The sequence below is a fragment of the Lissotriton vulgaris genome, chromosome 3_1 (genome assembly GCF_964263255.1).
Source record: "Lissotriton vulgaris chromosome 3_1, aLisVul1.2, whole genome shotgun sequence".
Lineage (NCBI taxonomy): Eukaryota > Metazoa > Chordata > Amphibia > Caudata > Salamandridae > Lissotriton > Lissotriton vulgaris.
In genome coordinates this window covers 1,745,308,474-1,745,336,134 of record NC_141689.1, presented here as the reverse complement: position 1 = coordinate 1,745,336,134, position 27,661 = coordinate 1,745,308,474, and the positions used below count along the sequence as shown (strand labels likewise).

The 27,661-nt window shown below is 43.4% G+C and overlaps 1 protein-coding gene across 1 annotated transcript in view; it reads left to right on the top strand.

Annotated features, from left to right (window-relative positions):
- LOC147728397 (la-related protein 1B-like) overlaps window positions 1-27,661 on the top strand; it is a 435,404-nt gene that overhangs the window by 303,001 nt on the left and 104,742 nt on the right. Inside the window, exons 6-9 of the mRNA XM_086963792.1 lie at window positions 9,770-9,939; window positions 10,708-10,814; window positions 16,088-16,245; window positions 26,571-26,715. Of these exons, the coding sequence (XP_086819918.1) occupies window positions 9,770-9,939; window positions 10,708-10,814; window positions 16,088-16,245; window positions 26,571-26,715 (580 nt within the window). The remainder of the gene's footprint in view (window positions 1-9,769; window positions 9,940-10,707; window positions 10,815-16,087; window positions 16,246-26,570; window positions 26,716-27,661) is intronic.

The window sequence follows — 27,661 nt, the reverse complement described above, 5'->3', positions numbered from 1 at the left end:
TCTCTATTTGATTATACAGAGTCAACAGGAGACTCTATGGCGCTTATCCTGCTGGATGCAGAGAAAGCGTTTGATAGGGTCTCCTGGAGATTTTTATGGGCTGCAATGTCTCATTGTGGAATCACCAACAGATTTATCAAGGCTACTCAAAAGCTCTACAATAAACCAAGCGCCAGGGTATTGGTTAATGGGCTTCTATCAGAGAATTTTGCGATTTCGAGAGGGACAAGGCAGGGGTGCCCTTTCTCCCCTCTTCTTTTCGCGATATATATATTGACCCATTCATCCGATGGCTGGAGAACCTTGTATCAATACCACCGATTCAAATACGCAATCATAATTCCAAAATCCTAGCATACGCCGATGATATCACGCTTGTTACTAAGGATCCCAATTTAGCCATGCCTGTGATAGAAGAAGAGGCGTATCGGTTTGCGTTAATCTCGGGCTATAAACTGAACTCCAACAAAACCGAGATTGTTCCTAATAACAAAATTACGATGAGAGACTTTGAGTGACCAAGGAGGTCGTATATTTAGGTGTTAAAATAAATGCCAACATTGAAAATATCGTTGTGAACAACATAACCCCACTGATATCACGTACTAAGAAAGAGCTGATCCGACTGAACAATTTACATCTGACTATTGGTGGTCGTTGTAATGTGATCAAGATGATTTTTTTGCCCCGTTTTTTATATTTCTTCTGAACTATTTGTCTTGAGTTCCCTCCCCATATTTTTAAAACTATAGATTCTATGTTTTCTAGCATTATCTGCGGATATAAGAAACCCAGACGGGCACTTAAATGGCTTATGCGACCAAAGGAGAGAGGAGGATTATCTCTGCCTAATTTTAAACTTTATTATTGGGCTACCATCCTAAAATACTGTGCCAAAATGATCTCTCACGATCAAACCAGGCTAGCGATCCCGACCCCGCAAGAAATTATACTAGGAGAAGAATGCACTGGCTGCTTCTGGCGGCATGTAAACGATAGCTATTTTAAGAAAGTTAAGTTTAAAACTAATGCGGGGGTGTACAAAGTGTGGAGCAAGGTACCTAGGCTCTTGGGGTTTGGGCGATACTCACACTACACTCCAATGAGTCTTAATAATGATTTACCAGAAATTTTTCTGGATAGCTCTATGAATAGATGGGTCTCGGCTGGAATGGTACAGTTTGGCTGTTTTTTTGCACCAGAGGGCTTTAAGATGTTTGAAGATCTACATGCAGAATATAATATTTGCCACAGGGATTTTTTTCAGTACCTGCAGGTTAGAGATTTTTTAGCAAAGAAAAATGGCGGGCGGTGCAATTTCCAGAACAATCAACTGATTGATAATCTTTGTAAAAAAAACACACCTATGATTGGAGAAATATATGAGACCCTGAACTCAGTTTTTCCAGATGATATGGATAAACAGTACTCTTTTTGGCAGACCAAGTTGGGAGTACAGTCCACTATTCCCCGTCGGGCCTATGAATTAACCCAAACATCGCTAATGTCGATAAAACTACAAGCACAATGTTATAAACATTCTTTTGCCTATATTATACGCCTGAGAAAATTGCAAAATGGGTGACAGGGAAGGGAACTACGTGTCCACGTTGTGCATTATTTGGGGCTGATAATATACATATGTTTGCAAGATGTAACACACTTAATATTCTGATCAAAGATATATCCGAATTTTTGTCCGAATTGTGCCAAATTAGAGTGGATGTTCCAACCGAGGAAATTATGTTGGCGGAAGCAAACTGCGAGCGGCAGGAAAACATGCAGGGGTTGATCTTTGTGGGCATGGCAATCCTCCGACTCTGTATTGCCTCTTCTTGGCTCGATCCCAATCCACCTGCCTTCCTACAATGGAGGGCTAGGTTACTTGCGACCTGCAGCCTTGAGGTCGCAATCTATAAAAATAAAGGATCTAACAAAAGAAGAAAGTATATGCAGATTTGGGCACGGCTGCTGCAGTGGATTCAGAGACATACATAGGCTGCCATGTATTTACTATTTTGTATTCCCATCTATTTACTATGATTTAGCTGTTGCCTCCGCATATGTCTTAATGAACTTTAATGTATTAACCTCAGATTTATGAATACAATAAGTCTTTTTGTATGTTATTGGTCTTGGGGGGTGGAGGGGTGGGAGGGAGTAGTTTGTGTATATAATGGAAAAAATTGTCAATAAAAAGATTTAAAAACAAAAAGAAAGAGATTTTTGAAGATGCCTTTTGGCCTAGCTTCAGCGGCAGCATGCTTCCCAAGGGTGATGAAAGATGTACTTAAAATATTAATTGAATAATGTTTTTTTCCAGTATGATTTCTTGATCTGTGGGAAGAATAGGGAGAGCCATGATTTGATATAAAGACAGGTATTAACTCGTTTGAAGGAGAGTGGGCTCACAGTAAAGAGGGAAAAATGTAAATTTAGGGTGAGTACAGTATCTGGGGATGAAATACGCCCAACATTTGAAACTGCTAATTCCATTGTGAAGGCGCTTACTCTCACTGATAAGGATAAAGTATGGTCCTTCCTGGTATTGGTGGAGTACTGCTTGGAGTTTGTCCCTAATTTTGCTGAGTCATTGCAACCTGTAAAGGTGTTACTTAAGAAGAACGCTGATTTCATTTGGTCAGAAGATTGTGAGGATGCCTCTAGGAAGATAAAAGAGTTGGTTAGTAAAATGTCAACTTTAGGACATTTTGAAGTTTCCAGAAAGACTATACACCCACGGTTGCAAGCTTGCAGGGTTTGGTGGCGGTTCTTATTCCGGTGGTTGATGGCAAGGAGATGCTGATTGCTTGCCTCAAAGTTGTTGAAAGGTACAGAAGAGAGACATTCTGTGATTGAAAGGGAAGCGTTGGCCTGTATGTGGCGATGTATCATTCAAAATGTTTCTTGTGGGGTTTGCTGTGTCTTATAGAACCTTTAGTTCAGTTACTTTCATGCTAAAATATTGATGTAAATGTAAATGTGGCGTATTTGTATAGCGCGAACAGTGACCCGGAGGCATCCCGGCACTTGTGCTCCTACCACAAGGGAACCCCTCCTGGCTTTTCCTTGTGGGGTGTCCACTCCTGGGCATCCCATGGTGAAACCAGGCATCCCTTGTGTATCAGGGGGCCTTTGTGGAGACTAAGCAAGCTATTGCCCAGAGTTGCAGCGTGGGACCCATGCTTAGAATCGGCACTGAGGCGACAATATCCGGTCAGAGGAATTAAAGCCCGAAACCCGCCGAGGTGGGAATCGAACCCTGGTCCCTGGCCAGCGTTCTGCATCAAGGTCTGCCGCTCTAAGCATTGAGCCACACTTCTCTGCCACTACTTTCAGGATCAAAAGAAGATTTGAACATTTGTTCGAATTTAATTTCTGTGTGGAATATCTGCCCAAGAAGGAGAATATACCTGCAGGCAGTTTTTCATGGATTCTCTGAGTTTTGTGTCAATTGTTGATGACCCTCAAATTCCAGTGTTGTGGGTCAAAGAGTCAGCTCTTATGAAGACTGAAGGGGGGAGTATGAGATTGCTAAGGATGATGAATGGAAACAGGTACTGGATTAGAGTAGATGGGTGGCCTATTTGGAAGTCGATGCCTGAAAAGGTCAAGAGTTTTTGGAATGTACATGAAGATCTGAATATCCTTGATGGGGTGCGGTATTGAGATGAGTGCTTAGTTCTTTTTATTGGATTGTGGAACAAGAGCATAACAAGATCTTAAACTTGGCTCACAATAGGCATCATGGCAGGAACCCCACTAAAGCCAGTGTGAGAGAGCATTACTGGTGGCTAGATTTGGATAAACAGGTCGAAGGGGTAGATAACAATTGTTTGCAATGTGCATGCAGTGACAAATTTAAATTTTGTGAGAACTGTTCCTCTTCCACCAGTGAAAATACTAAAAGACCCTTGACGTAAATTGGGCTTGAACATTGTTGGACCATTGGATTTGTTACCACCCTGTGAAAGGTATGTTGTGGTGTTAGTTGATAGCACATCAAAGTGGGTCACAGCATGTTGTGTGAATTCGATCACTACTAGAAACATTTTGGAATTTTTTGGTGATACCTTTGCATGTGAGGGCATTTTCAGCAACATAATTACAAATAATAGGGCCCAGTTTACATCTCTAGAGATGAAGAATTTTTTAAGTGATCTTTCTATTACACATTTCCACACTGTTCTTTATTCACCACAGGTGAATGGTCTTGTGGAGCGAATACATGGCTTGGTAATGGAGTGTGCCCAAAATGCATTGGAAAAAAGAGTATCTCTTAAGGAGGTGCTGCGTGAAAACTCTGGGTGCATCGTTGCACAACCAATAGTGTAATGGGTGTGTCACCATTTTTATGTTGTAAAGAAAGACACGCAGGATCTAAATGTAATCCCTTGTGACTGAGGAATGAGAAAATGGGTGGACACGGAGGGGTTTTGGAGTGTCCTTACCAAATATCTGTAAGATTCAAAGAAAGTATTTACAATGGTATGATGTAAAACGATCTATACGAGAGAGGAAATGATCAGTGGGGAAAATGGTTTATGTAAAAAAAAAACAGGTTGGATGCCCAAAGGAAGATCATAGTATTTTGGCCCAGAGAAGATTATTGATGTCAAGAAGAATGTTGTGGTGGGAATTCGCAAACAGCGATGTACTACAGTGTGTTTTACACTATTTGTGATTCCCAGTGGGTCGCATATTGATCTACCTTATTAATATTCATGAGGTAGGTTGCAATGTACGACCCATTGGGAATTACTAGAATCACAGGGATTGTGGCCTGCTGGGGTCAGGAAACGTTTTGACAACCATTTACAAAGGAGAAGGGGTCCCTTGGGGACCCCTTCCCGTTTGCAAATGGGTTACCACCAACTCAGATGTTTTACTACCACATTTCTGTCACAAAATATTCACACATACTACTGTATATTGCTATTGGGAAGGAACGCCCTTAACACACCTCTTCCGAATACCGAATTGCAAATCCAATTTGCGAATCGGTAATAGGTTACTGAATCGCAAAATAGGGTCTGTACATTCAAAAAGGCTTTTTTTGCAGTCGCAAACGGCCCAATTCTGTCAACCAACATGTCTCCTGACCACACTCTCAGATTAACTGTTGTAGCCCCTCCCTAAATTCTTGACATTAGCTAATGAATAAATATCCTCGTTTTTTAAATTAATTTATCAAATACAGAATTTATACTGAGGTGTCCTAAAGAGTTTCAGGTTAACATGCACAACTGTATCTACAAAGGATCCTCAAGAGGCATCTTCCTGATGACCCCCACACTTACTCAGTCTTTCACTGTGGATGTTGAACATGCTATGCAGAAACGTATCCAAAATATTCATGTGTATTTCTTACCAATTCCAGTTATTCTGAAAGGTCATGCTACTAATCTCTGCTAAATGCCTTGTTTTGCAGTTCAGACATTCATCCTGTACCTCACAAGAATGAGGCTGATAGTGCAGGGGCATAAAGCCTGCCATTTTGAGATTCAATAAGCTTAACAAGTTTTGGAAACCAAGTTCATAATCTATGAGAGTGATATAGCAACGATTATGCCAAGGAAAAATTATGATTTGGGAGAGAGAGAGGGATGATATGGGCTTGGTGTGATCTTATTTGGGTGGCACCAGGAAACACTTGTAGTGCATCCGGGTGTTAGATGGCCAACAAAATCTGCAGTTGCCCACACTGGCACACAAATACCCACATACATTTCACTGCAGCAAGCAACAGAGGGATGAAAGTAATGCTCCAATTAATCTTAGCCACAGACAATCGCAAGGGCTGCATCCCAGTCCATTGCTTTTTGCTCACTATGCCACTCTAAACAGAGGTCAGCCATATGAAATCAGGCTTGTTCTTGTTCTAATTGAAATGTTCCAGCCTGAATTGCAGGGTCAGGTTCCTTCCAGAGAGGCACACAAGCAACCTCAAACATGGGTCCTATGCTGACTGTGCCACAGGACTTTTGCTCTGATGTACGAAATTTCCATTTGCAAAAAAAAGTGGTCTCAAATTATGCACCGACTTTTTGTGAATGGAAAAGAATTTCGGAAATCAACCTATCTATTGATAGAATGGTTCACAAATTAACAATCATAGTGGATTGCAATCATACCTGCCTCATCTACATTCATGAGACAAATTGGTATTCTAATTCACTACAATTGGATGCCATCACAGGGGGCCGGCCTGCTGGGGCCAGCAAACCACAATGTCTTTGATCACAGTTTACGAAAGTAAAATATTCTTATTGCGACAATTTTTACATAAAGGCAATGGGTGTGCATTTTAAATCAAAAGTTTGTTTTTCAAGTTTGAGAGTTGGCAGTGGTCCTCTGGAACATTGTCTACTTCTTAACAAAAGTTTCTACATTCATAAAGGAGAAGGGGGTCCCCAGGGAATCTCTTCCTTTTTAGTGTTACCACACCAACTTGGGAGTTGGTAACTTTTTAATGTTTGCAACTGGCTTACAGTTGCAAAACATTGATAACTGCCTTGATGAATCACTATTTGGAAATGTATTACCTAAATACGGATCTTCCAGGTAGAAATTCTTTATGGGCTTGTAAACCCATTTTGTGATTTGGTAGCCTATTACTAAATCACAAAATAGGTTTACAACATACCAAAGAGCCAGTTGTACTTTTTCGAAAAACAGGCATTGAAACCACAACATGGCTTTGTACAACAGACCCTTATTTCTTTTTGGAGTAGATATGCTAAGCACAATGGTTACCCAGAAGTGGGCACTATGCTTTTTGTGGCCCTAGGCTCAAGCTATACATCACTGGAAAGACCTAGCCAGGCTGAAACCTGTCTGATGTTACTTGCATTGCCTCATGGAGGGGACATGGTCTCACGGCCGTACTGGGAACCCAAAGCAGCCCTGGCAATTTTGTAGGACTAGCCCCTGGGAAAGCACTGCCTGGCCCCAGAAGGCTAGAAAATAAGAAATGCTTGATTTCTGCTTTCTGTATTGTGGGCCGATGTTGCAGCACTGCTGCAAAACCGGATCCCAGTAACAAATCCCTACCCCACCCTTTTAGCCTCCCGGGGAAACGCCCAATGCCCGGTATGGCCAGTCCAGCCATGCATGGTCTTGCAGTTTGGACTGAACTGTTTCCTTGTTCCTGCAATTACAGGCCTAAAACTGATCAGCATATGGCTGGTATCTGTCCAGAGTGGCATAGTAATAAAAAAATAGACAATGTGAAAGTCTATCAACATTTCTTCTTGATCGCCTGAGGAAAGAGCAACTCCTTCCAGTGGCCACATTTCATAGCTACAGTTATTATACACATGACAGTTGTCAAGTGTTTTCTTAAAGGGTCCCTATATGGGGGAAGACACCACAAAGGCAGAAACCCTCCTTTTCAATCTTGGTTGTACTTGATTGAAGATGATGAATGAATGCAGGTGTTGTAAAGCAAAACTACCCTGAACAAGGGTTCAGAAAGAGCCCGGCATCGATCTTCCAGAAATAGAAAGCCTGGCATGAATTCAGCTACAAAGTAGGGCAAGAACCAGAGACAAAATTGGCATTAAGTTCATATGAGCACAATGAAAAATAAGAGAATGAATATTTTGCTACACTTCCATCTTTTATTAATGCCTCCTTATACATGGTCTAAATAGGAAACAACATCACAGAAAATAGATCAGCACAATCTTGGATTGGGAACGTCAGGCAATATTCACTGAAAAAGCAACCAACTATCTTGAGAAGGTTAGTATATGCTAGCCAGGTCTACATCGATATGGTGTCTTGCAGTTACGATAAGCACCTACTTTTGACATCACTCTTTCCCGGCAAATTTCTACTCTCTGAATGCTGCCCTTCAAGGCTAGTTCTGAAAACAAGCAGCGGAACACCCATTCAACCAACTGCTGCTGATGCGCTCTAAGCGCGAAGCAAGATACACTTTCCCATCCCCTGAACATGGTGACCAAATATGCTTAGTACAGGAACACACTGCTTCCTCATAACTGCATGCAGGTGCTTCTGGTAGGTTCCTGGAACAGATGTAACAATAGTGTATGAACCTACATTTCAGCCTCAAGCTATTGCCAATAAATGAGCGTAATTCAAACATTCCTCCCATTACTTTGATGTTTATTGATGTAGATGTCCTGAGTGCAAGAAGTGGGCCCAGAGATGAGTCCCTTTGCTTAATGTGCTATTGGACTCAATCATTACCTTACTCATGAGGTCTAAGTAGGCAGAAACTGGTCTGGGTTATTTGTGTTCCTGTTTAGAGGGCATCTGGATTGGCAATTCGGGCATTGGTGTTGCGTACAGGTGTGCACGGTGGGGTGGTCTGGCGGGGCAGGGCAAAGGAGGAGCGGGGGAGTGAAAGTGACATATGACGGGATAAGGAATATAAAATAAATTAACAATTAAAACCACTTACCTTGCGCTTGCCGCATTGCCGCCTCAGCGATGCGGCGAGCGCAAGGTAAGTGGTTTTAATTATTTATTTTATATTCCTTATCCCCTTGTATGTCACTTTCACTGCCCCATCCCTGCAACTCCCTACTGCGCTTACCTGCATGGACTGCCACTGAATTGGGATTAGACTATTCCTGCTGGAGCAGGACAAAGACTGATCTACATATGGCTGCTCTCTGTCTAGTGTGGCATAGTGGGTGAAAAACGATGGACTGGAAATCAGCCATGACTGATTGCCCAATAGTTGAGGCTAATTCAAGTATTCCTTCCATCACTCATCACTTTGTTATTTTCCTGCACAAAAATGTAACTGCATACTCCAGAGGCTTGTCTAAATTGCGGCATGCTTCTTCATCCTGGACATCTGGAGTTCTTCAAACATATTGAAGAACGCAAGAGTAGGAAGAACTGTGTTCTACTAGGTGAATTACACTTCCAAGAACATATCACAAACTATATGCACAAACCCCATCAACTACTCGGGATTCTAACAGGTGACATTGGCTATTCACGATAGACGAATGGTATATTGAACATCTATAAGCCATTGAAATAGGCACTGTGGTACTCAAAACATACTTGCACATCAACAGAAACAACAATATGATGTAGTCTTTGTAGAAGCTGGAAACTAAAGAACCCCATGGACAACAAGGAATGTGCTCAGTAGAACTCCGTTGACACAGTACCGGGAGTGGTCAGTTTTATAAAGGCAGATCTAGAAATCGAGCAATGCATGACCCTGTTTTTACATTCCTTAGCCAGAAAAGCGGAAGACAATGATGGGGAGGACCCTTCCATCACTTTAGCAGGTGGTTGCTGGTGGTGGGCATGGCACTCTACTTTGTGTACTGGGAATTATTTTTTGCCATCAGACTTTGACCCAATGAAAGAAAGGCAGGAAAGGAAACAAAAAGGAGAAAAGAAATATAGGAAAACAGAGAAAAAAGTAAATTAGGGATGAAAAAGAAGCTGCAAAAATGAGATTAAGAGACAGGGAGTGTGTGGTAGTGGAAGAAAGATGCCTGAAGTGGGATCGAGAGCAGGTAACTTTGGTATTGCACAAACCTGGCATTCGTTAGCCCGCGTGGTGGGCTCCTAAGAATAACTTTGGGCCCCTCCAATGATTATTTTCCCAAATTAAGACTGAAGTCTCAATCGCTCGGCTTGTGCCGGTGAGTGTGTGTGGTTTTACAAATGCTGATGTCATAAACAAGCAGAGTGGCAGCCACTTGCTCCAAGCAAGTTGTTTAGCCTCTCCATGCCCGTCAGAGTTCCCTTGTATTCCTTGGTCATCCAGCTACAACAACATTACAAGCAACACCTTCTCCAAGAACCAGAGGTTGGGATCCACCAAGAATGAAGTCAGTCGAGTCTACTGAAGCACTATGCACACCATGGACGGGGGAAGCCAACACCACACCAAGACTCAACTCAGCCGCAAAAGAAGCGAAACCAATAGATATAAAGGTGAGTGGATACAAGTATGCGCAGGTTGTTCTCACCTGTTACAGCGCTTATTCCCATGCTGTCTTTATTTGTAAATAGCGAATACATCGAGAAAAAATTAATGTAGATATATAATTCATAACAGCTAAATTCAAGATAGATAGAGAAACCTTTTTAAAAAAACTATCAGCTAGAGAAACTTGTGAGTGCGAATGTAATTGTACTGTGAGGCTTGCCTCAGGTTAGAAATTCCTCAAGGAAGGAAAATTGAGACTCTCCAAACAGGCATTCATTCACATGTGTCACCTCGAGAATGTGGACTCTCCTCATAGGACGAGATGACATTTCCCATCATTCTCGACTTCCAAGTTTGATCAGCTCTCTCCCCGCTTCTTCTCTTGACTCTTTCTCCACTGCCCCTGTAGCAAGGTTCGTGCTATTAAATATGATCACTAGATGAATACATCACACGAAAACAAACAAAATAAGGATGCTTCCATCTGCCCTCTTGACGTAGCTTTTTATGAGAACGAGATGGAATAAGGCTTCAGTGAAAGCTGATCAGCTGTAGAGAGTGGACCCTTCAGTTGAATCATTTCTCCCCACCAGCTCCAACTCTTGAAAGCCATGAGACTGCTGTGACTGCAAATGACTTCACAATGAGTAAATACATTCACAATGTCCACCAGGGGGAGCCTGGCCTAGTGCAGCCCCCAGTTTAATCCATGCACCTTTTGGTTTCGTTTTGGGATAGTGTTGGAACTCATGTCAATGTTTGCCATCCTCTAGTGTGTTAGAAAGAGAAAGACTGGACAGAGCTCGATCCTGCCCCAGGACTGTCACGTGCTTTGTGTAATGGAGTCGGAGGAGCGCGGGCCACAAACCACCTCTGTCAGGTAGGCCATGTCTATCACTTTCTACAGTAAACAAACAAAACAGTTCGACAGGAGTCGGGGCAATTAATTTGTTGAACTAAAAATATCATTTGATAAATGGAGAGCAATATCTGCAGGTGTAACGAAGACAAATGTAATTATAATATAAGAGCAGTGTAGCAGAAATTCCAAATCAATGAAAGAAGCAAACAAATTGCTAATGTTGTGATGGAAATCTACAATTTAAACAAGGATGCTGCATTTCTTTTTTTCATATAATACTTCCAAAATCATTTTGTATTTTTGACCTGTTTCGATGTAAACAATACAAATTCCTGTCAGTTGGTTAAAGGTATTTCGAAAACCACTGCTATTGCTACCTGTTTGAAAACTGATTATTGTTTAAGGGACTGTGGCAAACCGTTACAAAAAAATGATAGATTCACACGTTGAGTTTTTCGATATTTATGTGAGATATTTCAGACCCCCAATCCCATTTAGGAATAACTAATCTAGATCTCCAGATAGCATATATGCTTTATGAAAAACTGTCAAGGAGTCTTAAGCTCAAGAATAAAAAATAATGAAAACCAAAAATACAGGAACATTATTTTTTTAAATAAAGTTGAATGTGGATAATTGAGCACCTGATTTGCAGATGGGTGATAATTCAACATCCTCTAATTTATGAGGAAATCCTTTTACTCCCCTTCCTTCCTGTGAAGAATCTAAAAAAAAGCTATTCTGGCTACCATAGAACGAAGCCATTCTATACACAGATTCCCTACAGGACAATAATCCTTAGCACTTTCTTCACAAAATGGAGAATTTTCTGTTATCTCCCAGTTCTAAATCAGGTACTTTGTTTTATCGCATATGCCTTTGACTCTAAATGAGCCTTACCTTAAGGAATATTGCAACACGTTAAACACATTATTTATAAAACACGATTAGGAAAAGAAATATAAGAAATTATATAATATCATAGAAACCAGTGCAGGAAAGTTCATATGAGTTAGTGGAATCCAAATCTTGATAATAGGTACATCTACATTTTGGAAAGGGAAAACATGGCTTCACAAATTTAAAATAGCTAGAGCAAAGCCAGGTACTATAAAGAAAATACACAAAATCATTTATGAGTACTGGAGATAGTACTGCATTTATATACTGTAGGAAAGTGCCCCTTTTTCATGGTTATCACCCCAGCCCCTCTGCTTTTTGCCTGACATCTGATGCAACCTGACTTGAAGTGCCCTGAGTCCCTGCCAATCAGGTTCCCAGGGGCCTGTGTTCTTTCCCAAGACTGTACCTTTCTATGCACAATTGGAACATCCCTGGCCACAGGGAAGCTCCATGTAAAAGGTACCATGGGTACCAAGGGCACTGTGACAAGGGAGGTCCTCTAAGGGGTGTAGCACCTAATGTGCCACCCTTAGAGGCCCGGTACCTTAACACGCACACTGCCACTGCATGCTGCGTGTTTTGGTGCAGAGAAAAGTGAAAGGTCGACATGCACACACCCCTGTGTTCCATGCCTGCAGTCCACCATCTGGGGCCTAGGTAAGTCACCCCTCTAGCAGGGTGCACTATCCCTAAGGAGAGGGTACTGTTGCATGAGCCCTGTACCTCTACAGTATCTAAATCCATTCCTAGACATTGTAAGTCCAGTAAATCTATAAAGAGTATATGGTCTGGGAGTTGGTCATTACGAACTCCACAGCTCCATAATGGCTTTACTAAAAACTCTGAACTTTGGTAGCAAACTTCTCAGCACATTGAACCTATACTGATGCCAGTGTGGGATTTAATGTAAAAGGCACTCAAGGGGCTTCTTAAAGATGCCCCCTGAAAATCGACCAGACCTGGTGTGGTTCCTGAATGGCTGCCTGCCATTTGCCAGCACCAGACAGGCTTCTGGGCCCCTGGGTAGAGAGCGTCCACGAAAGGGGAAGCTTCAAAGGCCTGCCACCTGTGGAAGGTGACCATGCCTTCTGCTGCCCCCAGCAACTGGCTCCCATTGTTTCTGGCCCCCAATTTGGGTGGGAGAATCAGTGGAAACACCAAACTAGGAAGCGAGGTGTGCCCACCTTTGCCAATTCCACCCCTCAGGTGGGGGAGGGGAGGTAAAACACATATCTCAGTCTCCCTCCATCTTAAAAATGAGGGGAAATTCAGTCAAAAAGAGAGAACCTCATGCCCCCTCTCACTGGAGAGTGGCATAATAGGGGGTGAACCCACCCCATTGAAGGGATCTATTAGTCCCGACCTGCACACCTCATTAACACCCATACGTTTCGTATTTAGGGGCAACCCAGAAACTTGCCTCCTCAGATTCAAGGAAGAAAGACGAAGGATCGAAGAGTCGTGCTGACCCAGGAAGAAGAAGGGGACACCAACAGCTTTGGCCTCAGCCCTACCGCCTGTCCCATCAACGACCTGCCTATAGCAAGAACCCTGGCAAGTCCAGCAGCCAGCAACCCCCAGAGCCCAGGAAACCAGCCCTGCAACCATCTTACAGACTCTGTATCCTGTGAGCACCAGATTTGCTCAAGCAAAGACTCACCACAGAATTTTGGCGACTCCTTAATCCTGCACCACTCTGCGCCCGACCCCCCCACTGCCTGTGTTTGAGTGGCCCAACACCACAAGGAGGTCTCATCAGCGATCCTGACCTGGAATCTAATGATCCCCAATCTCCCTCAAGCCTCAGGACAGCACCTGCAGCCTCAACCTGAAGGGTCCCTCTGACCACAACTGGAGCTGGTAAGAAAACCAGATGCCAGAAGAGAGCCCTGCACCCGACGCCCACGTGCTTGTTTGGCCCAACTGATGGTGTCCAGGCATCCCCCAAGGACCCAACTTACGTCTCCAGCCAGTGTTAGCCTTCAGGGAGTCTCCGTGTCCGAGCCTGCTGCAACTTTGCAAAACCGAGTGTCTCAGTGAAAACGCACAGGGTCCACAACGTCCTTTTTGCACCCTGCACCCAGCTGCCCAGTACCACTAGTGGTGCAGCTCCTGTGTTGGTCATTGACCCCTGCCGTGCTGACCTTAACCCCAGGAATTTTTCTCCCACAACCAAGTGGCCTGCTCGTCAGCAGTTCCTAACCGATCGCCATCACTCTTAACCCCATTGGCAAGCATTGAGACCCAGGCCGCCCCAGTGCCACTGGTGGTGCAACTTGAGTGCCCATAGAGACCTTGTGGAACCTTGGTCTTAACCCCCAAAACTACCACACGTAAGTCATGTACTTACCTAGAAACCCACTAACAATTTTCTCTCATAGGAACCCATGTTAAGAGATTTTGGGGCCTAAAATGTTTCGTGTTGAACTGACGTTTGTATGGGGAAAAGAGAATTAAACTGCAAATGTAAAAAAGGTGTTACTTACTTTGTATTGTGAGATCATATGGTGTGTATCTGGGCATACCACCCCAGTACTCAAAGTAATCCAAAAGTAACTGAAAAGTAATCTGAAAGTTATTACTGTGCAACCGTCTGTAAAGCACATACAAACCTGTAACAATTGCAATTTCAACCACAACTGCATTTCTTTGAACAGTCTCATCTGAGAGTACATTTTACTTACCTGTGCCAAGTCCTGCTTGGTTCTATATTTAAAACATAAGTGTACCTTTTTTATACTTATCTAATTGGTCTGGATTCTGTCTCTGAGTGTGTGTCATCAGCCATGATTGAGTGCATACAATACATGCTTAACACACCTTCTGGATAAGCCTAACTGCTGGCACCACACTACCTCAGGGAGAGGTCTTAGTACTTACCTATTTTAGCCACTGCAAAACCTCTGGGGACTCCCTGGACTCTCTGCACACTATACCGTACTTTGGTATAGTATATACAGAGCCAGTTTACTACATTTACTCTGTTATCAGTTTGGCAGACAGGATAATCTGCCACATTGGTGGAGGAGTACCCTGTCCTACAAACTCTAAGACAGGCCCAGAGGTCTACCTTTCTTTACCATAGCCCTGCTACGTTTTACCTCTTGACTCCCTGGAAAGATTGATTTTACCAGTATAAGCCCTTACATACAGGGGAGGAGTTCACAAAGAAGGTTCCCTTTATAGGATCCAGCAATGAGCTATTCTGGGGGAGGGAGGGGGGGGGGTATCAAGCACTTCAACGATAAAGTTTTATGAGGAAGAGAAGACTCAGTGTAATGAGCATTTCCAGTGAAATTTTTTGTTAATACTACATATCACTATTGTATCCGCACTAGCAACATATTTTGATTGTAGTTGTAGGATCGTCTATGCTGAAAATATACATATGTAGACTTGCTGCAGAGTTGTTGGCCCTCTGTTGGGATCTCAGTGATCCTGCAGAAATGATGCCTGTACTTAATTCCCATAAAGGGTCCTACATTCTGCTTTATTGAGCTTGAATTATAGGTTACTTGTAAGTAGGTTGAATTGACCTACAAGCTACAGAGGAAAAGGAATCAAGGAAAGTCATGAATATTAATTTCAGAAATATGTTAATAAGCCACTCATGCAAATATTTATTAATATGAGCTTCAAAATGAATATAGTCCTCAAATCCATGGGGCTAATTAGGATGTCGGTTTGAAAGCCTCCGACCGCTGGTCAGAGGCTTTCCGACTGACATCCCTGGTTTGACTTCCGACCGTCATATTACAATTACGGCAGTCAGAATTCAAAATAGACCGTCAATCTGGCTGACTTCCGACATGCTCAAGGAGCCCATCAGCTAGTCAGAAGGGCCGCATAATCCCGTGAGGGAGGCATTTCTGCCTCCAGGATTATAATGGCACTTTCCAAGAGCAAATCCATTTGGGCCTTTTCGACATGGATTTGTTGTCAGAGAGTGCCTTTGATGGCCCCTAGCAGGGACCCCTTCCTCCCTGGCCCTCTGGTTGGGAGTCTGGGGGCACACCTATGGTGCCCCCCTGTAAAGCCCTGCACCATGTGCCTCAGACTGCAGGGATTTACAAAGGCTCCCATTTTCTATGGGAGCGTGCGCCATGGCTTGTATATGGCCGCAGCACAAGCTCCCATTAGGTAATGGGAGCATGCGGCCTCACCACGTAAGGTCGCATTGTAATTGCGTTTTCGGGTCCGCCGACCGTGAGTCTGCCAGACACCGTAATCATTCCCCATATGTTGAACCCAACATAGAGGACTGTTTTGCTTATGAAGCTTCTCATATGTTATAGTTTTCCAATGTGGATTGGTCATTGTTGTTTCCTTGTCTTAATTTTGCACAGTAGCTAATCAAAATGTCAACATGTATCCGTTTATCACTACAGTTCAAACTCCTCCCCTTCAGAAGCTGCCCCATTGCTGGTGAGTTTTGAGTGTTCCACAAACTCGCTGCCCAAACTCCAGCATCCATCCCATGAACTTTTAAAAGAAAATGGCTTCACTCATCAGATGTACCACAACTATCATCGAAGGTGCCTGAATGGTAAGATTGTAAAGTGAAAGAGATTTACGCGTTTGTATTATTTTTGTTGCTCTCTTCTCTTACAGCTCTATACACTGACAAGTTGGAATCCTGGAATTATTACAGGATTTTCATCAAACTCAAAACAGTTGGTCAAGCATATATTTCCCTTAGGCATGCGTTTCTATTTGAACGTTTTTGCAATATCCTTCTGGGATATTTTCTGATCTGCTATGGTTTTGAGGTGTGGCCAACTTCTCTCCTCTAGGATCCCTACGATTATATTTCACGATGCTGGTTGAAAACAGTTCTCGAACCGCTTGCATTGTGTAATGGTATCCAGTGCAAAGGTTTCAGTCAGAGTTAGATGCAACCCTTGACCCATGTGCAATCATTGGGAGAATGTGAGTTATGGTTATGTTGCTCACCATAATTGATGAATTTCAGTGATTTGTAAGCTGTGCATTATAATCATAATGGTGCTCCTAATTAAGGACCTAATTTATGAGGCCCTATCGGCACTATTGCGCCCCAGAATGTCACTTTTTTGGTGTTCTGGTGGCGCAATGTGCCACGGGTATATTTATTAGGCCACGTAAAGCAATGTTACATAGCTTTTCAAGTCCTTATAAATATGTACCCGTTTCATGCAGAAGACTGTGCAAAATGGGCATTCCATGGGTGTTGCTGGTGGACATTCCCTGCAAAATCCATGGCTTTTTGACACTGCTCCAGATTTATGATAAATCGTAAGTCGGACGCAACGCCTAAAATGTACGCCTCCCCAGGGGATGTGCTACATCCTGCAACATACATAGAAAAATAAAAATGTCTCTTGTGATTGTTTTTGTGCAGGAAGGTTTCCCTTCCTGCACAAAAATAATCATCCCGCAACAATGCAGGCTCCCCCTCCTCCCTGGTGCAAAGGTGTTTTCAAACAAAAAATATTTCTCTTATATGTAAATATCCATAATTCTGCTTTACCGTATGTAAAATATATTACAGAGTCAGCATCCATGTTTCTGTACTGAACACTCCATAGAAAAATTTGTTTTTGAATTGTTATTTACTCTAACCCCACACCTGAAGAATTAACACCAACCTTCAGATGACAATACTAGAAATTAACGTTGGTACAGATATATCTGGTTCAGGTTCATCAAAGAAGGGGGCAAGCGGGCGGGGGGGGGGTTGGAGGGGCATCAACAATATTGTTCACTTATAACTATAAAGTACCCTATGTATATTTACCACCAAAAACAGAAAAAAGGCTGAATGAATATATATTAAATGAATCAAGCTAGTAGTACAGTTTTATTTGATGCCCTTAATTGGTTTGGTTTATTTTTGTTTCACCGTTTTCAAGGTATATATAAAAGACATTATCAATTGCATATGTGTATATTCTGTATGTATCTATTGTTTTATATAGCCAAAAATCATGCCATGTTCCAAGAACCATTCTCATTACCTTGTTATTGACCCCCCGGGGCTTGTCAAAGGGCTGGAGAGGGTAATGTATGGGTGAGTTGCCCCTTTTCCCCCAATGTCCTCTAGGCACCCATGTCCGAATTCCCCTTTGTTGGAGGGACTACGGAAAACTATCTGACCAAGGAGAACTAGCCTTATTGTCCTCTGTCCCTAGTGGCAGCTCCTCGGCTAAGGCGGAGAAACGTAGCCCTACCACTGCAAAGCAGAGAAAGAAAGAACAAATACAATGATGATTCGAGGTTATTATCATTGTATTTGTTCCTGCTGTGCAACTTTGCGGGAAGGGCTGCTCTGCTCTCAGAGCAGCGGAGAAGTGGTTTGCCCACTCCAAATGTGCAATGACTTTTTGGCCGGCCCTCTGGGGCTGTCAAAGACAGTCATGCGCACTTCACATGTTCTCCATGCAGGCTGCATTACAACCTGCACTTCAGGCAATGGGACTTTATTGTAATCTCTCCCATTGAAAATAACTATGTGCTATGAGGATGGCAAACCCCAAAACACAGTTGTGTTATTTCTTATCTTAGCAACGTCTATGGGAAATGTCATGCCCCTTAGAAAATATTTCCACACCCTGCTAACACTCAATGATTTCTGTTCACCACTTACTAGGGACATTAATGCTCACTACTGCCTGGAGACCCTGAATCTCAGTTCTGACTCTGAAAATGCATACTCATTAGTGCCTGTGGACCCTGCCGCTTTTCTCTGACTGTGGACATTTATAGACATCTATGACTGGGGCCTTTCATGTTCATTACTGTGAGCGGCCACTTAATGTCATTACTGCTTGTGGTTATTAATGCTCATTAATGACTGGAGCCACCGACATTTTTTATGAATAAGACCCATTGATACAGCAATGGGCCATAAAGTATAACTACTGCTTGCGGCGGCGTACCACAAGGATCTTCACTCAGCCCCACCCTTTTCAACGTATACATGAGCCCCCTCACGGCCATCGCCCGCCAACACAACCTCAACATCATCTCCTACGCGGATGACACTCAACTGATCCTATCACTCACCAATGACCCTAGCACCGCCAAAACTAACCTACACGAAGGAATGAAAGAAGTAGCCGAATGGATGAAACACAGCCGTCTGAAACTGAACTCTGACAAAACAGAAGTCCTCATCTTAGGTACCTCCCCCTCCGCATGGGACGACTCTTGGTGGCCAGAAGCCCTTGGAAAAGCACCCATCCCGACAGACCACGCACGGAACCTGGGCGTCATCCTGGATTCCTCACTTTCAATGAACAGACAAGTCAACGCCGTCTCCTCATCCTGCTTCAACATTCTTCACATGCTCAAAAAAACATTCCGTTGGATCCCCACCGAAACTAGGAAAAAGGTCACCCACGCTCTGGTCACGAGCCGACTGGACTATGGAAACACCCTCTACGCCGGGACTACCGCTAAACTCCAGAAAAAACTCCAACGAATCCAAAACGCCTCAGCCAGGCTCATATTAGACATCCCGCGTAAAGAACATATCTCTGGTCACCTGAAAAACCTCCACTGGCTTCCCGTCAATAAGAGGATCACTTTCCGGCTCCTAACCCACGCACACAAAGCACTCTACGAAATCGGACCAGAATGCCTCAACACAAGACTGTCCTTCTACACCCCCTCCCGCCAGCTTCGCTCCTCCAACCAAGCCCTTGCCACTGTACCTCGCATCAACAAGACCACCATGGGAGGTAGATCCTTCTCCTACCTGGCAGCTAAAACCTGGAACTCACTTCCCACCTACCTTCGCCTTACCCAGAACCACCTAGCATTCAGAAAGCAACTTAAAACGTGGGTATTTGACAAGTAATTCCCCACCCCTCCTAAGCGCCTTTAGACCCTCTGGGTATGTAGTGCGCTATATAAATCCTTGACTTGACATAGCAATCATGGGGCATTAATACTCATTTAAGCATGGGTACATTAAAGCTTCCTATTGGTGCCTGAGTTCATTGACGTTCTTTGCTGACTGGCCTAGTTGTACTCACTTCAAAGGACCATTAAAGCTCAGTACTGCCTGTAACCTTTACATTTCAGTGATGCATGGAGCTGTTAAGGCCAGGTTCTGCCTGATAACACTGATTCACATGTTGACACAGGTGTGTGTCTAGATACTTTCATGACTGCGTCCTGAAGACATAAAATTTGAATTCAGTAAACACATTTAAGTTACATTTTTTAGTTTAGTTAAGTGTGGCGTGAATGAATACTGCCTACAACCCAAAACCTCAAAGGACAAGAAAAGAACCACTTTCAATCGTGACGTAACCTTAACTCCCACCTCAGCATCCTCTCTTAAATTAGGAAGACTAAATATATTGCTGAGCATCTGTCAATTAAAGTTATTCAGTCTCTAAGTTTGTTAAGTGAAACATCCCTTAGATAGGCAATTGCAATATTTACTTTTGGTCTTGGTACGGATTTCTGAGGACGTACCAAGTTATATTGTGAAGTATTTTTCTTATAACCCTTTTTTGAATGTATTTCAACTACTGTATGATGCTGTTCTACAATTTTTCAATTTCAAGGTGGGATTCCATCCATTTGTGAAGCTTTGTCATGTCATTATTGAAATTATACATGACTAGCAGCCCGTCCCGACATTGTCCGAGTATGAATTGCTGCCGGCCAGTAGTAAATTGTTTTTTAGGATTTCGTTTTGATAGCATTTCTTATCTGTGGCAGGCCTGTGAAACTCTCCGATTCACAGTGCACTGCTGATGCACTTAAGAGTGCGCGTTCAGTAGTGTCTGAACTCGAGTTTCCCTACTTTATTTTTCCTTGCAATATTATATAGCGCGAACTCGACAACATGGCATGAGCACAATTTACATTACAGAAGAACACATTCATTTGTGGTAGGCACGGGGAGACAAAGCGATTTGCCTGGAATCACAGGATGTTGAGCCGATGCCGACATTCAAATGTAGCTCCCCAGCTCTAAAGTTCGCAATTCTAGAACTTGTGGCGTGAGGTGTGTCTAAAAGTGTATGTCGGTGCTGGCCATCAATGAGAGAGACCTGTGCATTTTTCAAATGGGTGGTGAAAAAATATGAGTATGTTGCTGGAGATGTGGGCCGCCGTGCCACCAATGTACCAATGTACTTACCGGGGGAGGGTAAACACCCATTATTCCGCAGCTTTCTTTCCGCATACCATCACTCCGCATACTTTCATTACAAAAGTACCATGACTCCGCAATGCCATTATAACGCATGGCATTACATTTTATATGCTTTTACCATGCATACATTTACAACGAAATTCGTTGTAAATGCATTAATGGTAAAAGCATGTTTTTTTTTAATGTTTGGATAAGGTAAGTATGGGGATAGGGGTATATGTTTTGGGGTACTGAGGTATATGTTTTGGGGTGTTTGGTTATTTTAAGGGTTCAGATATAGTTTTGGGTTATGGGGTACAGGGGTCGTTTTAGGGTTAGGTATGGGGTTTGGGGTACAGGGGTATTTTTAGGTTTCAGGGCTAGGTTTAGGTTTTGGGGTATAGGGGTATCTAGGGTTCAGGGGAAGGTTTGAATTTTGGGGTACATGGGTATTTAAAGGGTTCAGGGCTAGGGTTTGGGGTACAGGAGTATTTTTAGGGTTCAGTGCTAGGTTTGGGTTTTGGGGTACAGGGTTATTTTTAGGGTTCAGGGCTAGGTTTGGGTTTTGGGGTACAGGGTTATTTTGAGGGTTCAGGGCTAGGTTTGGGTTTTGGGGTACAGGGGTATTTTTAGGGTTCAGGGGTAGGTTTGGGTTTTGGGGTACAGGGGTATTTTAAGGGTTCAGGGCTAGGTTTGGGTTTTGGGGTACAGGGGTATTTTAGGGTTCAGGGGTAGGTTTGGATGTTGGGGTACAGTGGTATTTTTAGGGTTTAGGGATAGGTTTGGGTTTATAGGTTAAGATGGGTTAAGTTTAAGGGTGTTGGGGTATTTTAAGGAGTAATGGTGGGTTATGATTATGGGGTGCAGGAGTATTTAAAGGGAGCAGGGAGGGATTAGAACACGATATGAGACATGAAATGAAATTAAATGAATGAAACTTATATAGCGCACGACTTACCCTGGGGCATCTCTGCGCTTGCTTAGGGAACCCGTCCTGGTATTCCCCTGTGAGATAACCCTGGCAGGGTATCCACAAGGTGAAAGCCAGGCATCCCACCGCGAGGGGCCGTTGTGGAGATTAAGCAAGCTATTGCCCAGAGTCGCAGAGTGTGAACCCGTGAGTCGAGAAGGCACCGGAGCGAGAATTATCGAGTCCCTGGAATTTTGAGCCCAAGACCCGCCGAGGCGGGGAATTGAACCCTGGTCCAGGGCCGAACTCAAGCTCCAGGTCTGCCGCCTCTAACCCCTGAGCCACACTTCTCCACCATGACAGACATGGCATGAAGGGCGGAACGTACCACACGCCCCCAGCGGTTGTCACGCCCCCAGCACACTCCCACAGCACAACACAGACACGCCCACAAGGGACTACTTTGCTGGCACGGTTCTTTTACCTTTTAAATGTATATGGTGGGCGTCTGCATAGCCTATGTCCTTCTGCTGCAATTGCCCTTTCCAACGCTGTATTGGGTGTTGTGATTGGTGCTGTGGTTCCTGAGATTACCCGCCTCAAATGTTTGGGCTCTCTCTTTATTATATTAGTATGGATGATGTACTATAGCACTGTTTATAAACAAAGGTGAGGCATCGTATGGTGGAGGGGTAAGTTAAGACTAAGGGGCTAATTACGATGTCGGGCGGACAACACCGTTGCGGATTGGAAACCGCTCAACTTCAGGTCGGCGGTTCCAACCGCATTATTTGGATGCGACCACCCATAAGGCTGTTGGAAACATCAATGTTTCAATGGAAACTTGTGTGGCCGGTGGGAAAGGCCCACAGCACAAGCTTCCATTAAAAGATTGATGTTTTCAAACATCCCTCCACCATTTGGCAGGTACCTCATGGTGCAGGGATGTGTAGGGTGCACCATAGATACCCCTCAGGTCACAATATGACGGCAAGGAGGGAAGGGGGCCCTGCTAGAGGTTCCCAATGTCGCTTTCCGACATCTTTTCCATGTCAGAAAGTCCGTCATGGAATTGCTGTCGGAAACCAACATCATAATCCCGACCTCTGAGCCGCCATCATTCAGGGATTGTGAGGTGTTTCTGATGCACCTACAGGCTCCTCAAGCTGTCGGTTGCGGTCTGACATCCATCGAAATTGGGCCCCCAGTTGTTATTTTCCCATTTTTTAGCTATTGGTCTGAGCTTACTAACACCTTAATCAAATAAAAATCTCACAATTGAACTGAAACGTATTACCATGTCAGAGTCCTCTTTGAACAGACAGGCTATTACCAACAACTTCGTAAAATGCTTGCAGTAAGGTGAAATGCCTGTCTTAAAGGTAAAACAGAAAAGGAATTCCCCTAAAAACTCTTATCGGTTTGCACTCTCTTGAAATGCATGTATTGAACAGTTAACGACTCTCAGGGAGTGACAACAGCCCGCAGCACATGCCGCAATACACAATATAAACATTGTGACCTCCGTGAAGGCGGCCACAGGACCGCCGACCGGCATTGTAATCAGGCCCTATGTTCTGTCATTTGTGGCTCCCAGGTGGCATCACGTGTAGAGGTCTAACAGCAGGAAGGCTACCTTCGAAAGGATTGTTAGAAAAGGACCCATGTGTTATGGTATACCCAAATATTGGTCTTTTTCTCCAGCTATCTCTTTTAGTAAAGCTGAAGGTTCGAAACTTGCATTAAAATCCATGTTAATTGGTTGCTGGCCCTTGAGCTTACACATCATTGCAGCAGAAATGATTTTGACACGTTCCTCAAAAGTGATAGAGGCACCAGAGCTTCCAAAAAGGAATGTTTGTGGGGTAGACAGGGCCTTCCTGAGTTTTTCAAAAATCTCTACTCTACTATCTCCCTATTTATGGTAATTTGTAAATAATATGTTGACATAGGTCATTCCACTGTCATCATTTCATAATGGGATAGTTTCAGTTTATTGACACCAGAAAAGTGTTCAGAAGATGTAAGCTGTTTTATTTATTTATTTATTTATTTATTGTACTTGTAGTGCGCAACGGCTACCCAAAGAGGGTTTCCCGGCGCATCTCAGCCGCTTCTGTATGGATAAAGTATCTTATTTATCAAACAGCCAGGTTTTTAGCAACTTATACAAACTTATACTCTGCTAAATTAATCTAATTTGTACATCTCAAATGCCATAGCCTCAAGGAAACCTGAGAAGCAGCTTCAGTTATCCATAGTGATCAGAATAGGTTTATTTTGGGATGGCAGCTATATACAAATACTAACTATTTAGTTGAAGCCATTGATTTTTTTCCTGATAAAATGTTCCAGGAACAGGCTTACTTCTCAATATGGAAACAGCCTTCAACTTCATGAGGTGGAAATATCTTTTCACTTACCTTGAAGTCTTTGGAATTCTTTTCTATTTCACAATATTATTAGTTAGTCTGTATGACAATTTGCATGCCTTAATAATGATTAATTCCACCTAAGCAGTCATCACAGTCTCTATCGAAATTACAAAAGTAACACTACGGGGTATGTCATGTCTCCCAATTTATTTGCCTTCTGTTTCAGGCCACTACCTCTTAATATTCAGATTAACTCCTCGATGCCTCCCACTATCAGTTCAATGTCTTAAATCAAGCTACCTTCAGTTTATGGAAATAATTTGCTCAGAATTAGGGCCTGATTAAGATGGAGGTTGGAAGAGTGTCTGCCATTGCCGGGGGTAGGTGACCATCCGACAATGAACCGTGCAGGTGTTCGGAAAGTGCCTTTTTCTTCTGCGGCTTGCGCTGCGACCCAGGAAAACGGCTGCATCACAAGCCGCAGTAGTAAAAGGCACTTAAAGCACATCCATGCACCATGTGGCAGGCACCAGGTGGTGCCCGGCACATGGTGCATGAATTTGTGGGGGACGCTGCATGTGCCCCCAAGGCCACTTAGCAATGACCTATGGAAGCTCTGCTTGGGGCCCCCAAAGCCCCTTTGGGCTGCCTTTCAGTGGCTGTGGGATGGCCATGAAAAGGCAGTCGAAAAGGGATATCCCAATCCCTACGGCGGTGCCTGCGCAGGCACTGCACTCATGGTAGAGATAGAGGCCCAACTGCCACCCCAAAGGGATCCTTGATCCTGTCGAAGGTGGTGGTCTGTCCCCCAGACCACTTCGGTCCGACAGTCCACATCATATTGCTGTGGTCGGACGGATGGCCTGGGTGTTGGTGGAACCTTCCCACTGACATCCAAATGAAGCCTTCAGTCTTTGTACACAAAACATATAGTACTCTGACAGCAATAATTAATGACAAATGCATTAAAAATGATTTCATTTGCATTTATATTCTGTGTAAGATGGATTTGTAGTAAATGATTCAGCTCACTAGGTTTGTCATTTCTAAGTATATGTATCAGGAAGAGCAGTCACCTTTTGTTAATTCCATTAAGAGAAGTTGTAGATAGAGATGTAGCTATCATGCAGGGATATCCGCATTAACGGCTCTTAGGAGCCTATAGCACCTCAGTTATGATTGTTATTGCTATCTTACAAGAGAGATGAGAGTTGGGGATTCTTCTTGTAAACATTATGACTCTTTATGCCTTTGCTTCACCACTGTCTAGTGACGTCAATATTGAAACCAGTTAAACCACAACTGAGTAGTATTTAGGGCTTCATACAATAAAAACCTAATAACAGTGCTGAATGAGAGAAGAAAGAAACAAAAAGAATAGGATGAGAGCACAACTTCTAGCAGACTGAGGAGTGAGGTACACACACTTCAAGAATGATTTATCTACAGTTAGCATCACTGCAACCATTCCAATACCCATGGTGATAGAGACATGCCTTGCTTTAGCTGAAGTAGTAAATGTATCCATTAATTCCCACTTAGGAGGATTCTAATATCCCATCATATCAGAACATAATGGATTATTGTGTCTGTTTTAGCTTGGACAAAATGGGTCTGGTTATGATGGCAGGCGGGCGGGATCACGCCATTACAACGTGACCCCACATGGTGCAGCTGCAAACTCCCATTTCTCTGTGGGAGCTTGTGCTGCGGCTGTAAACTGGCCGTAGCAGAAGGCCCCATGGAGAAATGGGAGCCTGTGTAAATCCCTCCACCATGTGGCAGGCACCTCACGGTATCTGCACGCGGTGCAGGTAATTACATGGGGCACCATAGGTTCCCTAGGTGCCCCCCAGGCCCCCAACTGGAGCACCACGGAGACATGGGGGCCCTGCTAGGGGCCCAAAGTCGCTTATCGACAGGCTTATCATGTACGAATGCCCGACATGAAAAACCTGTCAGAAACTGACATCATAATCCCTACATAGGGGATTATGAGTGGCCTCCCACTGCCCCACGGGCTCCTTGAGCCCGTCTGAAGCCAATTCGGTCCAACCGGTCGGCCGGTTTCAAATCCAACTTTATCGTAATAAGGCTGTCGGATTTGAAACCTACGATTAGAGGTTTTCTGACTCACATCGTAATAGGCCCCTTAATGTGTGATCATTTTAATCTCCTATAAACCATATGACACACTTCACAGGTGCAAGCATGGGCCGTGCCAGGATACTGACCATTAATGATCGTTTCTCAATTTGTGAGGATTCTTTTTCCAATCTGAATGTGTCCCTCTGAACAGTCATGCCTATGTTGAGTCCATTAATGTTCATTAATGCATGACTCTTTTTACTTCCATGTTAGACAGATATTGCTTTCGTTTCCGGGGCCCTGTCTCAGTGGTGCAGGGTTTCAAATGCAATCCAACCCAACCTGTTTCTCATTTATGTTTTCAGAGAGGAAACGTCTGGGAATTGGTCAGTCGTCGGAAATGAACACCCTTTTCCGGTTCTGGTCTTTCTTTCTCAGGGATCATTTCAACAGAAAAATGTATGAGGAATTTAAACAGCTAGCCGTTGAAGACGCAAAAGAGAACTGCAGGTGAGGGTCACAATTAAGCTATATGCCCACTGATTATATTATGGAACCCATCTTCTTTTATATGTTCTTTGTATGTGCTGTGTACGGAAAGAAGAATTATGTATATGTACAGGTATCCCACTACAAAGGACCTCATGGGAAAGGAAGACAACCCACACATCGTGGGTGCAAGTAGCAGGGGGCTCCAGTAAGCCCCCGATCTGTTCAAGACCTTTTTTTTATTAAGTTGAAATCCAGTTAAAATGCACTACTAGGGCCCCTGAAATAACTTGCAGTAGGGCCCATCCTATGTCTGACTTTTCTGTTTACCCCCATGGGGTCACTGAGATGGAATACTGGAAACATTCTGATCATATCAGGTGCATTTGATGTTCAGGCCCAAGCAGATCCATATAACATTACACTAAAAATTTAGCATAGTATTATAAGTGAACCATGATTGTTTGCTGTATGAATTCTTACCCCGTATAGATTGAAATGAGTGGAGATTGCTGAAGCATAGCTCTGCTCCAAGCTGAGTGAGGAGCATATAGGCACATCTTGATGATAACAGTGACAATAAAATGGTAAGTTGTTTATTTTTGGTTCCTGAACATGGTGCTGATTATTGCCCTAGACCTATGGGTTTAAAATATCGAAATAAATGAGAAGGATATATGTTGTCCTCCCATCACTTTTTAGTCTTGTAGTAGGAGTAGATAAGTAAGGTAATGTTCATTAGCATTATTCTGTAATTGACCCCTTCTAGAGTTAGAGAGGGTGTAGTAGTAGGTCTTCCACCAGTGTGGGGGGCTTTGGTCCAATTGATTAGGCCCATTTGATACCATCCAAACAATGTTGAAGATCACTCAAAAAGTGCCGGCCCACTGGGGACACAACAGTAGGAGCAATATTTGACAAGAAATAATCCTAATATAATTCTAGGTAGTTGGTATTACTGTTGAAG